Raw genomic sequence first — 18,675 nt, 5'->3', positions numbered from 1 at the left:
TTTTTCCCAACTGATAGAGTTAACAAGGGGACTCATTGAAGTATACACAGCATATTTTGACATTACTTCATTGAAAAGGTGCATTTTATGTCAGAATCTGGTCAGTGGTTGCGATTGTGTTTTCATGTTATATTTTGTTTATTCAGATTTGGGAATTTTTTTATTATAGTTGATTTTAGTGTTGAGACAGCATTAACTAAACATCAATCAATCAAACATAAGGTTTGACTTTTTGCAGCTTGTCTAGACTCAGCATAATTAAGAGACCTGAGTAATGGTATGGATGTTGGTCTCCTTAAAGGTTGCATCTATATACAAGGTATGAAGCGCCAATGTTAAAGCCTTCAATGGTTTATACTGTCCCCACCAGATTAGCATCCCTATGTATCACATTCAATTTCTGTTACTTTTTTTGCAGGCAAGAATAAGATGCCATAGAATGAGAAACAGTATCAACTCCCCTTAACATTAAAACCCTTAATATGTTTGACCACATCAATAAAAGGCCTAAAGCAGGGCCATATAAATACAGATTGATTTATCCCACATTTCAATATTACCAAGCATCAAACTTACCTCATCTGTTTCTGAACCAAATAATAACAAATCAAATGGAATGGCAGCAACAACGTCAATTAAAAACCATCCTTTAAAATAATGTACAGCAATCTTCCCAGGATGGCTTACTACTTCATCATTTTTGTTTACATATGTTGTACGAAAATTTATCAAAATATCCACAATAAACATAATATCCACAATCAAGTCTATTATTGTCAATGGATCAGAATAACGTTCTTGAACTGACTGATCTTTATTTCGCTTCTCTTCACTCAACAGAAAAGCTGCAACGTATGGAGTAAAAATGGCGGTATATATCACAAGTAATAGAATTATCCAGTCCCATACAGCTTTGAATGGGGAATAATGTAAAATTGTACATTTGGGTATTCGTGGAGCTTGAAGTTTGTATTCTGGCAAAACATCTGCACCAAGAGACAAGACCTGTAATACATCAAAAAATATATTACATACTAGACATTGTTTAAGTTCCAACAACAATATGTATCCTTACAAAAAAAGCAGCATCATACCAAATATTAAATAATTTTTTTAAAATTGCTGAGTTACAAAAATGAGTGACCATAAATTATTCTAAGGTCAATAGAATGCATGTACGTTTTCATCAGGGTGCGCTTTATATTCAGGTGCATTTTATGTGAGCCTTATTTAGGGGTGCGTTTTATTTTCCAGAAAGTAACTTTATTAAAATTTGTACACTCTAAATCAGTGTCATTCAACCATGAAATTGAGGTCACATTGTTCATTAGACTCACCATGTCACCATCTGGAATAGGTTATATACTGATATTGGTATCAAAATGTACTTCAAACTATATTTGAACCTATAAAGCTAAAAATTAGTCATTATGTGCAGTCATGTACCCATACTCTAAACAAAATTAGGCCATACCGACACCCAAACTTTATACAAAAAGGGGCCATGCAATGAATTGTTTACCCTGCTTTTACAAGAAGTACCAAGGATAGATGAATATAAATACCCCTTTCATACTATTCATGAAGACATTATCTGAGAATGAAAACTCTGCAAGATTAAACTTTCAGCTAATGTGTGCTGAATGAAACCTAAAATACTATCCGGTATATCTTAATAGATTTAGCTTGTTGGTCAAAAGTTTTATGAAAATGAGTTTCTATAAACAATAAATATATCAATATAAAATCATATAAAGCAAATTTCTATAATTAATAGTTATTGTTTTCCAGGCACTGGCTTACAATTCATCCATTACTGTCCTCTGACAGAAACAACATGATACATTAATGTGAAGCAACGTGTTATTGTTATTGTAATTTGCCATAGAAATATCTGATAAAATAAATCTGTCAATGGTCATTTTATAACAATACAAATTGGGTTTGACAGCTGATTCTATTTCTTTACAGTCTTATTTTATCCATTAGTTGGTACATCATTCTTAAATCAATGCTACATATCACATTTTATAGTCAAAGAGTTAATTGTGCAATGTTTATTCCATTCTCATATTAGTCATAAACAGAACTTGCATATTCCATATATTCCAAAATGTCATGATTATTCTATATTCAACACTGGATCATCAAACAACATAAAGGCCTCAATGGTTGAGTGGTGTAATTAATCTACAGTGATCATTAGCCTTTTTTTAATACTAAGTTTAAACTCTGATCCTAGCAAGGTGTGTTTGACTCAAATCTTAATTGATTAGGATTGTAAGATCTCATGCAAAGATCAGTGGTTCTCTTACAGGTGATCTGACTTTCTTAGACCAATTCAGATAGGCCCACCGACTTCTAATGGTTATCAAAACAAATTATTAACAACTGCAAAACTATAATTTAAGGAGCCTGAAAACTAATGATTGTGGGGACTCCCTGAACTACGAACTATGAAAAGAGGTCAAGGTCAAGTAAATTCTGAAACACATATGTACAGCTTAAAAAAGTTCTATTATAGATAAATTTTAGGTAACTTCATTCAGAAAGACAGCAATATTTAATATCAGCAGTTTAGTCGTTTGAATTCACATTCAGTAGCATGGAACATTCTTAGATATAGTACTGTTTATTTTTGTTTTGCTGGATAGTTAAATTCTTTCCTGTTCCTGCATTGAGTCAAGATGGAATCATTGCTTTAACTGTCTTTAAGTTTATTTGCATGTTCTTTGTCAGTTGGAGAATTGAGAGTTGACCGCAGATCTATGAAGTCTAATAAAAGAGAGGTGAAGGTCAGGTGAATCCTGTCTGGCAGACAAGTTAACCTTACACATTAATTCAAAAAGCCAAATATAGCTGACAAAATACTCAAACTGACTCAGAATCTGACCTATGTGGAAACACTTTTATCACTTTGAAGAATGATATCATACTATATCTCCTTTTCTTATACTAACCTCCAAAACTGAGCATTTACAATCGACCCATGAAATAGGTCAGATGACACCTGCTATACAGACATGTACACCTTTCAATCATTCCTTACACAAAATGAAATTGACCTATTACATATAGTGAATATCTGAAATTAGGACTAAACTATGGAATCTTAGCATTGACCAATGACCAATGAACATAATGTCATGGTCAGTTGATACCTGTCAGACAGACAGGAAGACCTTAAAATCATTCCATACAGGAAATACAAAATGACCTATTGCTTATAGTATCTGAGATACATCATACATGTAAAGGTATCAAATTCTAAAATGCCTGTTTTGTTATCTTTGCAAAACCTATCCTATTGCAAATTTGAAATATTAAAACATAAAAAAAAAAATTAGCAAAACATTTCTGCATATATAGTACCTGATATTTTGGGTTATTTCACCAATAGGCAATACGTTTTGATATGGTCGGTAAAGAGCTTGATCAGTGCTTCAAAATTGGGGTTTGTCTATCATCATAAAATCAATGGAAACTTAAGTAATAATCTAGAAAATGTTATGACTTTGCATATATGATTGATAAATATAGCTTTGTATGCTAAAGTGCACTGCCATGGCCTTGTTTCTGAGGAGTAGGAATATGCTGACTGTCCATGTTTATTTTTCTGTTGTTATGAAATCTTACACTGTATGACTTATAATATTTCTTTGATTGTTCTGCAAATGATTTATTGGAAAATAACTATTAAAGTTTCTTTGAACCCTGCTTATACATGGTTTCTATTTCAGACACATTATGAAAAACCTTACAATTTTAAATTAATCATCCATATTTGCTACAATGAAATGCCAAGTGCATAAAAACACTTTTCATGATTTACAAAGAAAAAAATGATTAACTGTTGACTTTGACAATACCTTGCACATACAGCTATTAATCAACGATAAAAGACAAACAAATATGATGCTATTGACATTTATATTAAATATATCTCTTCCAAGAAATAGCAAACAATTATGTCATCAATATTATCTATTATAGTTTTAATCTGAAGTTACTTGACAGTAGCAATATAAAGGCATTGCAGTTAAAGTGCTCCCTGTTAGGGACGACATCAAAAGATCGATGAAGGATAACAAACTTAAATCAAATAGTTTGGGGGTGGGGGGGTTGAAATTCTGCAAGTTTTGTATATCTAAAATCGATTTTTACATATATCCCTATTGGTAAATCAATTTTTCCCAAATTAAGTTAAGGGGGGGGGGGGGGGGTTCAGTGAAAAAACTATGTGAATTAAGTTTTTTATCCTACATTGAACTTTTGATGTCGTCCCTTATCATATAATTCATTTACCAAATTACAATTTTTCATATCAAACAAAAATTGTAATCTAAAATAAGATGTCAACAATTCTTTGTTGTACATTAATCCCCCCCCCCCCCCCACCCACCCACTATTGTTTCCATATTTGTAATAATAATATAAGGGAAACAAAGTAAATGTTATGGTTCTTAAGAAATCAGACAATTACTTGCAATTTAAACTAACACTATTATAAGCCATGTTGAACAGGTTAACTGGTAGCCACTGTAGGGAAAAAAACTAATAACCAAAATATTCAGCCTATATTTGGTTATGAATGGTTTCTGAGGAAAAGACATTTTTAAATCTTAGGATAACTATAAACAATGACAATCAATGAGTATGAGTAATAGATTAAATAGTCAATCAGGTCATTCAAGCTTGAAATCAAATGATAAACTAAGAAACATGCTCATTGAACTATGAATAAAAGGTCAACAATAAAAGACATGATAGACAAATAATTAAGCCAATAACATAGGGCTCTCTAAACAAGATATGAATTATGAAGCTCTCCTACCTTCTAAAATATGAAGCTTTGAACGTAAAGCTAAAGGATGTCATAATTGAAATTTGGTGTTTTAAGCCACTTTTAAGCACCGTAATTTAGGCTATTTCTTGGAGGCCAGTTTTTATTGGTGGAGGAAGCTGGAGTGTCTGGGGAAAACCATCGACCTTTGATAGTAAAACTGACAATCCAAGTCAATTAAGATTGGAGTCGAGTGCACCTGCACAAGCAGGGTTAAGGGCATACGATACAGTTATAGGGGAGGTAATGACATTGCTAATGTAAATTGTTATTTTCGCTACGTCAAACTGTGACTTATCAGGAAAAATTTCAGTTTTCTACAGATTTTTATCATTCAAACTAATTTAACTTGAAAACAAGTTCATGGACCCCTCTTTTTTAAAATGCCATTTGGTTTGATTACGCGAGCAGATTATGTGTGCTAATTTTCATGAAACTATAAATAGTGCATTTTTTTTAAAATTGAAAAATATACCGCAAAAAATGATGTTTTCTTCTACATTCATGAACATTTGATAAATATGAGATATTTCTGAATATAAAATGTATAAATATTTCTAATACTTATAATATCAGAAATTACAAATTATTTAACAAAAAACAATTTGTGTTTATCTTTTAAAACAAAAAAGTTATGTCTTTCTTTCGAAAGAAAAAATACGGCCACAAATCCAAATTCTGAGCAAATATACAAAATTTCGACCTTATTTTACTCAAAAAGTAGCACATGAAGGTATATTTTTTATTACATATTTGATTTAATCAGGTAAAAAATAGTCTATATGGAAATTTTTATCAAAAGGTAAATACGGGATAAAAACTGTATTGTATGCCCTTAAATCACAACCTCAGTGTTGACTGACTTGTAGTAACAACTTAGACCACTTCGGCACCGAGGCCCTCTAAGGCTGTCATAACCATCAATAGATTATTAAAGCATCCCTTAGATCTCACATAGTTTATGTATCCTTTAATTAAGGTATTTATGAAAAAGTCTTATTTGTCCAAAGGCACAAAAAGTGGACTCCTCTTCAAAACATTAATTGCTACTTAGTCGAAGCAAAAAGATGTAGTTTCCCATAACATGGGCATAACTCTGATAAAACAAGATTTAATACACAATGATTTATTTTAAAACTATACCTTATCATTGTGAATAAAACCATGATATTAAATGTTATTAAAATATCTCCAGAAATATTTAAAGGTCAAGAGCACATACAAAAACTTTTTGATATCACTTATATGTCCAAGTTTCAACTATATTATATTGGCAAAGGGAAACAACTTCTTTAAAAGATAGTTTTAACAGAACAAAATTTTGTTATCGACAAAAACACCATGTATTCTATTTGAATACAACTTTCTAAGGTAGAAAAAATTAGAATCTAAATAATTTCCAACTTAAACATCAGTCAAATAATCATATTTTTTGAGTTATTGAAACCTAACCATGACAACTCACCTCAGTAATGGCAGATCGGCGACGGCCATATCTCTTGGTTCTCACAGCAGTTTTTGCAAGTTTGTGATCCTGCTTATAAAACCCACTTCCGAAATAATCCAACATTGGTGTAACTTGGTAATTGTCAAAACTAACATTTACCATGGAAACACTTTTTTTAATGCCAATAATCTTAATTTTATTTCATTGCCTGATAGGAGGTTTCTTTATACATTTGTAACTTCATTTTCTATAATTCCAAGCTAAGTAGAATTAAATGCTTTAAATGTGAAAATTTTCAATAACATTTCTGTTAAAATATCAAGGCATACATCCCAATAAATGTACCAGTATAGACTAAACATTTATAATAAACCACACGAAACCATCAAAAACAGAAGCTGAAAAACAGCAATATTATAATTGGTCTCGAGAGTTTAATGAAAGGACATATTATTGAATTTTCAATCATCAGTCCCTTAGTCTTAGTAACATTTAAGTTACACGATTGTTTGATTTTAAGGCTGCCTTACAGGAAATTAGAATATACTGATTGAATGTTGAAGTTACTCCCGTAACTCTACCGGTATAACAATTAATTCCACAGTCACCTGTAGCTATACCTGGATAATAATTAATTAAAGTCACATGATTCTCACATGATGCTTATCTTCATTCTAGGACACTTTCCTCTCGTAAATCTCAACAGCAATGCACAATTTTTTTTTAATTATTAACACGGAGACAAAAATCGGTGAAAATCGAACTTAAATTACAACAAATTTAAAATAAAACTGTTTTTCATTAATCCTCACTTTATGATGAACTTGATTTATGCACCTTCCGTTCTTTTTTTTATTCCTAATTTCATCAAAGAATACTTTTAAACAATTAAATATTTCAAGATGACTCCTCCTTTTGTAGTTTTCATGATCTATGAAATGATGCCGTAATAGCAGTATATCCAATTAGTCGGATAATATTGATGTTTCTCATCACAAATAAAAACTATAATTTGTAAAATTGCTCCTCCTGCCTATCATCATACAGCTGTATATATAATCATATACTGCAGAGTTGGATTCGTAATTAATTAGAATTTCTTATCATCTAAAGACTGTCAAATTAGGAGATGAAGTACTAATAATAGAATAATCTTGGCATCAAATAAGAATATAAAATAGTATTCTGCCTTTACATGTACGTTCACGATTAACCTCTCCTTTTGTTAAAGGATATTATCAAACATAGATGAGACATTGATCAAGTACGGATCTGTTAGAACAGTTGTCAATCGAATCGTGGATCAGTTAATCTCCGACTAATACCCAGGTGTATCATTCTCTGTCTAAGATCATACTCCAATATATACAAACAAAGCATGAAATCGTATAGTCATAAAACCACTCGGTTTAAATTCAATAATAACTTTAAATTGATCTAATGGATTTTCTTTTCTCTGTTTTTGTTTCTTCAAATTGGTAAAAATTTAAAAACTAAGGATGGATTTAATAGTTATGAATACAAATTTGAAAAGCAAATGTAACAGCAACCTTACAAAACAGCAACAAACAACGGAGCACATTTATAATCATCAGAACAATGGTCTCCACAAGAGGTCATATTTTTTTCAAACCAAGAGCAAAAGTCCTAAAAAGGTCCAGAAAAATTATATCAAGTAAAATAAAGGTAAAAACAATCTTCACATCAGTTGCCTTCCCGTTTCCTAAATAATTAACTGTAATTCTGTGAAGGAGTATTTTCATCAGATATTATCTAGTTTTTAACACTACATTTGATCTATAATTCACTGAGTAGGGATATGAAATACATTATCTAAACATGGAGTCCAATAAGGTAAATATTAATCAAAATGAACTCATTATAAACATAATCATATATGCTTTGAAAAAAATATATTCCAATAACTTTCCTTCTTATTTCATCAATAAAATAATAACTCAAGCTGTGAATATCTAATCAAATTCGCCATATACTAATTAGGAGTTCAGAAATTAAGTTGTTCAATACAAGTTCAAAAATTGAGTTCGATTTCTTATGAAGGTTAATGCCTGTTTTATTAAAGGCACATATCTGATTTGAAACTTTTCCAATCTAAATAAGATAGCTACACACAGATTTTCACATAACAAAAAAATCAGAGGTTTTGTGGTATAACTGAAAATGAGACAATTATCTACCAGAAACCAAAGGATTAGGATGCAAACATGATAGGTCACTGTACATCCTCAACAATGAGCAAAATAACCCACTGTATAGTAATGCATTTGTGTTTTCTGGTTCATTCTGCCTTTTGATAATGCAAACTATTTTTTCACTTATGTTCGGGGGTGGTGTGGCAGGCGTACATGCCCCCCTCCCTAAAATTTGCAAAGCATGGGTTAACTTCAACTTATTTGAGAATCAGAAGAGACCATTCCATCTTTTTTAATATTCACAGTATATAAAACAGTCAGTCAGAACGACCTCCGAAAATCAAGAAAAGTAAAAACAGTTATTATGAAAGGACAATTAAAAATCACGGCGATAAGTAGAAATTTTCGTTTGCAAAATCTAATACTAGTATTGGTCAAGTGAGCTGTTGTGATCGGTCTCGTCTCACTTTGATTCCATCGGTCCGCCCTTCTATCTGTTAACTCTTCACATTTCCATCGTCTTAACCAAGTTTGTCAGGGCTTGTGTTATGGAGTGTTAAAGTAATTCTTAAGGCAGCAACCATTTGATTTTCGGGGGGGGGGGCTATGGTTTTTTTTTCTGTACACACTTTTTTTTCGCCTGCGGCAAAAACAATCTATTTTTTTCGCGACAAGTCCAAAACAATTTTTTTCTTTCAATTTTAGCATTACATATAGTGGCAGCTGAGGGGGTAACAAACAATTTTTTTTCGAGAATTCAAAACAAATTTTTTTTTTCCCCAAAAACTGGAAAAAACTTTTTTTTTCCAAAAAAAAACCATAGAACCCCCCAGAACATCAAATGGTTGCTGCCTAAGAGAACCGGTTTCATTTCACTTTATTGAAACCATGTACAATTGGCTTAGACACATTGACAATCTGCAAACAGGGGCTATTTATTTTTGTGATGTTTCTGTATTTTTTTTTGTCACAACTACCAGCACCATGTCTTTCAAGGATTGGTTTATTAACTGATATTGCTATATAAATCATTTTACAACAAGTGCTGGTGTCTTAATTGTAGATTGGTTTGCATAGGAACACATATTTGAATTCACCATTTCATTCATTATTTGATCCCAATATTTGACCACAGTTACTTATTTCTTCATACAAATTCATCTCAATATACTGTGTAAAGATTGTGCAAACAGTTGTCTTATAGTATATTTGTAACAGATCTTAGGACCAAGTAAAATACTACTACATGGAAAGGATATTGTACTTTTTTATTGGTTCAAAAAATTAAAAATAACAGTTTAAAATGAATATTTCATACTGGTTTTAAGCTAGTAAATTTCTTTTTTTCTGTGTAATTGGATTGCTGTCTTATTATATAACATATACCCAAAATCTCCTTTCATTAATATTAGATTTGACAGCATATAAACAAGCACAAATTAATATTCTGTCACAGTATTCAGCTTCATTGAGAGCTATAATGAATTGACAGTTATGACTGAAACAGCCATTGTTGTTGCCAATTAATGGTAATGATGAGCATGGGATCAATAGTGGCATCAATTATGACCATCTTTACTCATTAATATTAATGAGTATTAGCTTCTAAAAAAGCTTTCACAAGTTAAGATTAATAACAAAAATTGGTATTTGATAAATAAAAATTAAAAAAAACTTAAGAGTATCTGAGAATGAAGTTTCCTCTCTTATTCCAGACAGTGCATTATCTTCATGGGTGTCAAAGTTCATTAAATTGATTGATCAATTGTTGGTGTTTTAACTTCACTTTTAAGCGCCACATTTAAGCTATTTCGGGGCGGTCAATTTTTATTGGTGGAGGTAGTCCAAATAATTATGACATCTTGAAAGGCTATTATATTTTTTTTTCCTTGACGCCTTACATCGACAGGAAGGCGTCAAAGTAAACATTTAACCTTCCAAGACATCATAATTATTTGGACTAGGGTGAAGGAAGCTGGAGTGTCATGAAAAAAACACCAACCTCACTAGAAAAACTGACAATCCTAGTCAGTTAAGATTGAAGACAAGTGCATCTGCATGAGGTCAAGATTGTTAAAAACTCCCCAGGTATTTAACTCTCTCGACCCCTTCCTTTTGGAGAAGGTCATTTAAGTCACCTGGTAAATAGAAGATGCCAAGGGGGTTATCAAATTCTGTAAAGAAATGAAAATCTGACCAAACCAAAAAAAGAAAAAAGATGAGAAGATAAACAAGTCCACAAAGCAAAAGATTCAGTGACAGAAATCCCACTAAAACCAGGGGGGATCTTAGTGTATATTTACAAGGCACTGATTTAATGAAATAAGACCAGAAATAAACCAGATTTGATTTTATATGACATATATATTGAACTAACATTACATTATGAGTACTTATGAACAATCACTGTATTTGGGTAAAGTTATTTCACTAGTTTCATGTATATGTCTCCCACAACACAACATAGAAGTCTGTATTCCATGAGACATCTCTGAAATAGAGCAATGCCTTTTAAATTATCCAAGCTGATCTTGGATATCAGTCACCCACTTTTCAAATATACAAGAGCTCAGACAATTACAATATTTTATATTTGTCTTATTTTACATCTAAACAGTCTTCCACATTTTCTATAAATTCAGGTTTAACCTCTCGGACATCCAAAGAATTTAATTAAGTCTAGAAATCCATTCCATGTCAAAGATCGACTGAAATCTTAATCAATCTTCCAAAGAGCATCAAAATGATCATACAATTGTTGTTCCTACGACACAATCATATCAAGCACTGCCAAATAGTACAAACTAATTGAAGTCGACAAATAACCTCTATTGCACTGATGAAGATTTGGTAATCAGATGTATCACTGTGTACATTCTGGTATTTAGTTGGATCTTATTGCTATAGATTATTGTATCAATAAATCAATCAAACTACTTAAGTTAGAAGTTTCTTGAAGTTCCTAAGTTTGTCATTGTGGCAGCATAAAACAAGAATGGGTCTAAAGTACATGGATGTCCTACATTTGTCTATGTCCATTGGGCCGTGAAATTGGGGTCAAAATTCAAATTTTGATAACAATTAGAAAGATCATATCATAAGGAACATGTGCACTAAGTTCCAAGTTGATTGGACTTCAACTTCATCAAAAACTACCTTCACCAAAAACTTCAACCTGAAGCAGGGCAGATAGACGTAAGGATGAATGGAAGGAAGAACGAAGTATCAGAAGTACGAATGAACAGACGCACAGACCGAAACACATAATGTTCCCCCAAGTAGGACATAAATGAAAGAAACCATGCTTGAGGACATTTGTGCATAATGGAACACAATTTTTTATCAAATTCAAAACACACCTGCTAAAAATTCATCTTACATTACATGGTAAATAGGGGTGGATTCCAATTCTATTAAATGGATTGTAAATTTAGATGTAACATAAATGGACACTAATTATCTAGACACTGGCGACATCAGTTCTATACCAAAAGACAGTCTACTATGGTACAGAGGGTGTGGGTATCTATTCCCATACACATTCTACAATTCTGAAAGGTACAAATGACCTCAGTTCTATACCCAAATAGTCTACTAGGGTACTGATAGCATGATTATCTCTTTCCAAAGACAATCTTCTAAAATGATAGCATGAGTACTATCTCTACACAAAGAAAGTTGATTATGGTAATGTTAGCATGAATATCTCTTCCCAAAGAGTCATGATTTGATTTACTGTTTGCTTAATGTATAGTGGCAAATATCTCATGTATATTCAAGGCAAAAACAAATTTTACAGTAATCAGTTAGGTAGGATCAGCAGTGGTAAATATTGGTCCGTTGGGTCAGGGATAGGGACAGAAATGTTTCCTTGCAACAAGCATATATACTTCTGAAACCTTGCATCAATTAAACAAATCAATGCAAAGGATGTTTAGCATGTATTACAGTACCAATTTTGCTGCACTAGGTATCAATTTCAAAAATTAATGTCTCTTCATTTTTGCTCATGACTAAAAATCCAAAACATAAAATATAAACTTTCAAGTGCTGATCAAACAAAAACATACAAGAATGTGTCCACAGTACATGGATGTCCAACTAAAACTATCATGTACTATGTTCAGTGGACCGTGAAATTGAGGTAAACACTATAATTTGGCATTAAAATTAGAAAAAAAGAATATAATTGGTTAAGAGCAACCTTGTGGAGACCCTGTATATTCCATATTAGGTTAGTTAGGTTCCATATTAGCTGAGAAGGGGAGTTGTGTCCCTTTATACAAACAACATGGTTGCAAGAAAAAAATCTTAAAGGTTTCAACAGACGATTAAATGGATAATGAACAATTGAAATTAATTCCATACAACTAATTTAAAGCTAACAAGTTGTAATTGTTGGCATTTGTTTTTGAATAGACCTATTGAAGTTGGTTCATGATACTAACAGTATTGAAGACCTAATCACTTTTATAGGCCACTAGTCTAAATATCACATATTAAGGTAATAGTTGATAAGATAAATTCATTACATAGTGTGCTAGTGACCTAATACGATATATATGGGGTCAGTAAATTCCATATGGGGATCGAGCTTCGCTCTCACCCCATATGGAATTTACTGACCCCATATATATTCTAACCAAAGATAGTTATATATTAATACAGCCAAATGGACTCCAGCTCAGTTTGGGACTTACTGCTGGATGGCAGAAGTCCATATATCCATATTTCTATACACACATTTACACTTCAGGTTCATAGAAAAGGAGGCAGTATTTCTGAATGGAAATATGAGCGAACAGTAACCCATATAGAACCTAAACAAAGAGAATACATACCAAAGTTACACTTATGTACAGTAACCCATATAGAACCTAAACAAAGAGAATACATACCAAAGTTACACTTATGTACAGTAACAGATATAGAACCTAAACAAAGAGAATACATACCAAAGTTACACTTATGTACAGTAACAGATATAGAACCTAAACAAAGAGAATACATACCAAAGTTACACTTATGTACAGTAACAGATATAGAACCTAAACAAAGAGAATACATACCAAAGTTACACTTATGTACAGTAACAGATATAGAACCTAAACAAAGAGAATACATACCAAAGTTACACTTATGTACATTGTATATTGTTTATTGATATTGCCTGCAGTATTTTTATTGAAGAAAATTGTAAACATTTTGATCTTTCTGAGATTTATAAGGTAGAGCCAATACATTCTTCCTTAAAGAACCGACTGTAGAAAACAAAGCTATAAATTGAGCTGTGATTACACTTTGTACCAACTTTGGTTCATGCCAGTGTCAGCTTATTGTTTTATCTAAGAGTGAGAAATACCCTATAGGGAATATAGAAGATAATAAACCTTCACAATATCTGACAAGTATATCCAAATCAATTCACTAAAACTAAGTTAAGTATTGTCAATAAAAGGATGCTTAGATGTTCACCATCACTTTCTCATACACTTATCACTCACACTTTACACAAGTACAAAAACTCTGTGATTTTTTTGGTAATTTTCTAATGCTTAATATCTTAAATTAGCAAGGTAGAAGTGGTCGGGATTTTTTTTTTAATAGAGGATATATTCAGCCTCATCCATAAATATTCCTAATGATCTCTAAATCTCTTAGGCATATTTGTCTACAAAACAATCAATGTTTGCTAGAATAATTGAAAACAATAAACTATAACAGTTTATATCCACAGTAAAGTGATAAGTTAGGTGCAGTATTCTTGTCAGACATTCATTGAATATAAAATCTTTACAATTAAAGTGTCATTTTAGTCCAACTTAATTTACATTAAAACTTAATAAAAAGAATCTAATCATATATATACACATTTAATCAGATTCATTTCTCAGAATTCACACCAATGGGAAATAACATTTTATAGGAATAACAATTCATCCCAATCTTTTATCAAATATTCATGCATTTATAATTACAAATAATAGCTTGATGATGACATTAATTCCCATCTCGTTTAAAACCATTCAAAGAGATAATGTTAAATTCTAGACAGGAGTAAATTTTATCTATAATTGGTAATGTTTCAAAACAAGTAGGAGTAGGGAAGGAATGATTAAACATTTCATTTAATATAATTATGCAAATTTCTTATGTTTTGGTGAGTGGGAGGACTTAAGTTATCAAAGAAAGTCATTAAACAAATGAGAAGATACTGAGCTTCAAATATCTTATTTTACAAATGGATCTTGCATAGATTTTCTCTACCAATTTACATTTGATAAATACTACCAATGGTGAATGCAATGGAAAATCTGCAATATATAACATCATATACAATTTGGTTCTACTCATTACTCTTAACAATATTATTGCCATAAAACACTACATGTATAAATTGTTTCCCTCCTTTATTCCATTTTCAATTATAAACCAATCACCATGGATGATGATTACAATCAAGTTTAATTTCAAAGTGGGTTCAGACTAGATATATAATTAATTTACATTGGTAATATCAAATAGATAGGTTTGGCTTGGTGATCCTCATTAACAAATTTAAATGTCAGCAGCCACTGGTACTCTTTGGATTATTTTAAAGGTCAATGAACTCTGAAACTGATGTCAAGTTCAATTGAAAACCTGCTTGATGAGCATGTACATGCAACAAATTTAGAGACAAAATACTTCTAATTTAATCTAATCATGTGTAATGACTGAAATATGGTGGAAATGAGGTAATGTGCACAATGATTAATGTGATATCTCAAAACATTTGATTTGAGAAATAACAAGATATTTAGGCACATTTGACTGTAACAGTAGAAAAAATGGGGAATTGAGGCTTAACATTAAAGGCCATTACATAAACTAATAAGACCAATACTATAAATGTGAAATATTGTGCTGTTGTGAAAATCTGGACCTGCAGTGTACCATGTTGTATTGAAAAAAAATCCTTCAGTGCTCAAAATATTGCCAATTGCTCAAGCTAAAGTTTTTTGATTGTCATATGTGCTACCAATTCAAATACACCAATATATATATATATATGAAAGTTCCTGTGGTTATATTAACAAAATCATCAAGGGATACTGATTTGAAACTTTACTCAGCACTATAACAATATGAATAAAGTGTTAGTTTACATAAAAAAATAAGGATAAAAGGAATTACCCAAATTTAAGAACATCACAACTGACAGCATGAACAACCCAACAAACAACAGATAAAACAAACCAACAAACAACTACCTATCACAACAGACATAAACAACCACCAAAAAAACAACACAAACCAGCAACAAACAACTGACTAGCACAACATACAACATAAACCAACCATCCAACAACACAAACCACCAACAAACAACATCAAACCAACAAACACAACAGACTAGCACAACAGACAACATAAACCAACCATCCAACCAACACAAACCACCAACAAACAACAGACAACAAAAATCACCAACAAACCACCAAACACAACTGACTAGCACAACAGACAACATAAACAACCACCAAAAAACAACACAAACCAGCAACAAACAACTGACTAGCACACCATACAACATAAACCAACCATCCAACAACACAAACCACCAACAAACAACATCAAACCAACAAACACAACAGACTAGCACAACAGACAACATAAACCAACCAACAAACAACAGACAATATAAGCCATTAACATACAACATAAACCACCAACAAACAACAGCAAACACAAACCACCAGCAAACAACTAGCTAGCACAACAGACAACACAAACCACCAACAAACAACAGCAAACACAAACAAACAACAAACAACAGCAAACACAAACCAACAGCAAACAACTGACTAGTACACCAGACAACATAAACCATCAACAAAGAACAGACAATATAAACCACCAATAAACAACATTAACCACCAATAAACAACAGACTGGCACTAATCACCAACAAACAACTGACTAGCACAACAGACAACATAAACCACCAACAACAGACAACACAAACAATCAACTGACTAGCACACCAGACAATTTTTTTCAACAAACAATCAAACAACACAAACAACTGACTAGTACAACAGACAACATAAACCAACCATCCAACAACACAAACAACCAAAATCACCACCAAACACAACAGACTAGCACAACAGACAACATAAACCACCAACAAACTCCTGACTGGCACAACAGCAAACACAAACCACCAACAAACAACAGACAACATAAACCACCAACAAAGAACAGACAACATAAACCACAACAAACAACAGCAAACACAAACCACCAACAAACAACAGACAACATAAACCACCAACAAACAATAGACAACATAAACCACCAACAAACAACAAACTGTCATAGATGTAAACACACTATAAAAGTTCAGTACAGTGAAGCTACCAACAGAATGACCATTTACTTGGACAAGAAAATAAAAGGTGGCATATAAATTGGAAAGTAGGTTTCAAAATGTGCTATCAATACCAACAATAAGTAGGAAATAGTGTACTAAAATATTTTGTAACTATGTGTCTAAAATTTCAAAAAATGGATTTTTAAAATATGTATTACAAAAAAAAACAGTAATAAAAATGTGTTTAAATGGTTGATTGGTGTGATCTCTTACCTTCCTTTTGATCTATAAACAGAACGAACTCATCAGTAGGTGTGTATAAAAGACTTTTTCATTTCCTTAATTAACATATGTATACTCATTGTACTACTCAATTCATTCTATTTATAATTTAATACTGATTTTTTGCCTATACCTGAGTCTATTACCTGATATAATTGTAAGTAATATACATTAAATGATTATGGACAAGCAAATATAGAAATAAAGGAGATGTGGTATGATTGTCATTGACTATCCACTAGAGTTCAAATAATGTGCCTGTATGAGGGAAGGTCATTGAACAGCCTTGAAAATAAACAAAACTTGTACCATGTAGTCAGCTGCCAACTTGTAAGGATATAACATAACAGTTCTAATTCATTTCCAGTCCAATCAAGATATTTAACAATTTCCTAAATTTGGCCATTCAAAACAGTAACATAAACTTTTCAAAAATGTCCATGGCGACTGTACAGTATTGACTATTGATTTTAATAGCAGACAAAAACAATTTTATTTAAACCAGCTTAATTTTACGATCACCTAAAATACTTAAAACAAACTAAAAGTATTCCCAAAGTAAACCCATGTATTCAACATTTCTGGGGTGAAAATGGAAATTTTCAATTCTATTATCAATAGTGAGTAAAGTAAGCTTGCTTGTCCCTGAAGATTTCATTAACAGCTAAGGATTATTAAGAAAAACTCCCAATTCCAAATGACTACTTTCATAGAAGTTTATTGCCACACACATGGTTTATGGTGTAAGTATTGGGTTTCTAAACTTACATGTATATATCGACCTGTTAGTCAAATGGGTTTTGTTAAAATATACTTTTTCGCTCTTTTGGTCTTTTTGGAAAATGTTGTTTGTGCTGTGTTTAGACCCTTCTACAACTAAATTTGTTTAACATGCACACATATAATAATTGCTGTTTTTATCCAACGCAATCATAGTTTTGAACGATGTTTTCCATTCAGACTTGTCTTATATAATAAATATATAATTATGGGAATATCAGAATCTATATCTATTCTCCCCTCCATTTTTAAATTAATTAGGTAACCACTATCTAATAAGAGAGAATGGTTCCTGTAAATCTTGACACGTCTCATTGACTACAAGTTTTAATCAACTGATATAGACCATCAAATCAAATCTACTATGTCTTCTCCAATCTGGCAAATATCAGGACTTGTCTTAAATTAGATTCAACAGAGTGCTCAAACACTTTAAAAAAAAACGTATTCAATGTTCAAACTAATCTTTATAAGTTCTCATTGTTTTCCCTTATACTGTTTCATTTATTTTCATATGTACTATTTAATTATTTTCGTGGATTAAGGAAAACTTGCTTATTCGTCGATATCTAATTTCGTGGTTTTGCCAAATTCTGCGTACAAGCCTATGTAAAATATGACATTGGTTGAAGATTTACTTTGTTGGTTCACTTGTTAACACTAAATCCACAAACATTGGTATCCAACAAATGATAATGAATCCACAGTATTTTAATTCTACTGGTTCAGGTATCACACAAAATATATCTAATCATTTATAAAATTGAAGATAACGTATTTCAATAGCCTGAATGGTGTATTGTGAGTACAT

The 18,675-nt window shown here is 31.7% G+C and overlaps 1 protein-coding gene across 12 annotated transcripts in view; it reads right to left on the bottom strand.

The window, feature by feature from the left end:
- Positions 1-18,675, bottom strand: part of LOC139513492 (voltage-gated inwardly rectifying potassium channel KCNH6-like) — a 119,374-nt gene that overhangs the window by 27,520 nt on the left and 73,179 nt on the right. For all 12 annotated transcript variants that reach the window (XM_071302060.1, XM_071302048.1, XM_071302050.1 and 9 more), the window contains one exon: positions 577-1,005. In XM_071302060.1, the coding sequence (XP_071158161.1) occupies positions 577-1,005 (429 nt within the window). The remainder of the gene's footprint in view (positions 1-576; positions 1,006-18,675) is intronic.

Source organism: Mytilus edulis, chromosome 2 (genome assembly GCF_963676685.1).
Source record: "Mytilus edulis chromosome 2, xbMytEdul2.2, whole genome shotgun sequence".
Lineage (NCBI taxonomy): Eukaryota > Metazoa > Mollusca > Bivalvia > Mytilida > Mytilidae > Mytilus > Mytilus edulis.
Note: the sequence above shows the minus strand (reverse complement) of the source record. Positions and strands in the feature narration are given on the sequence as shown.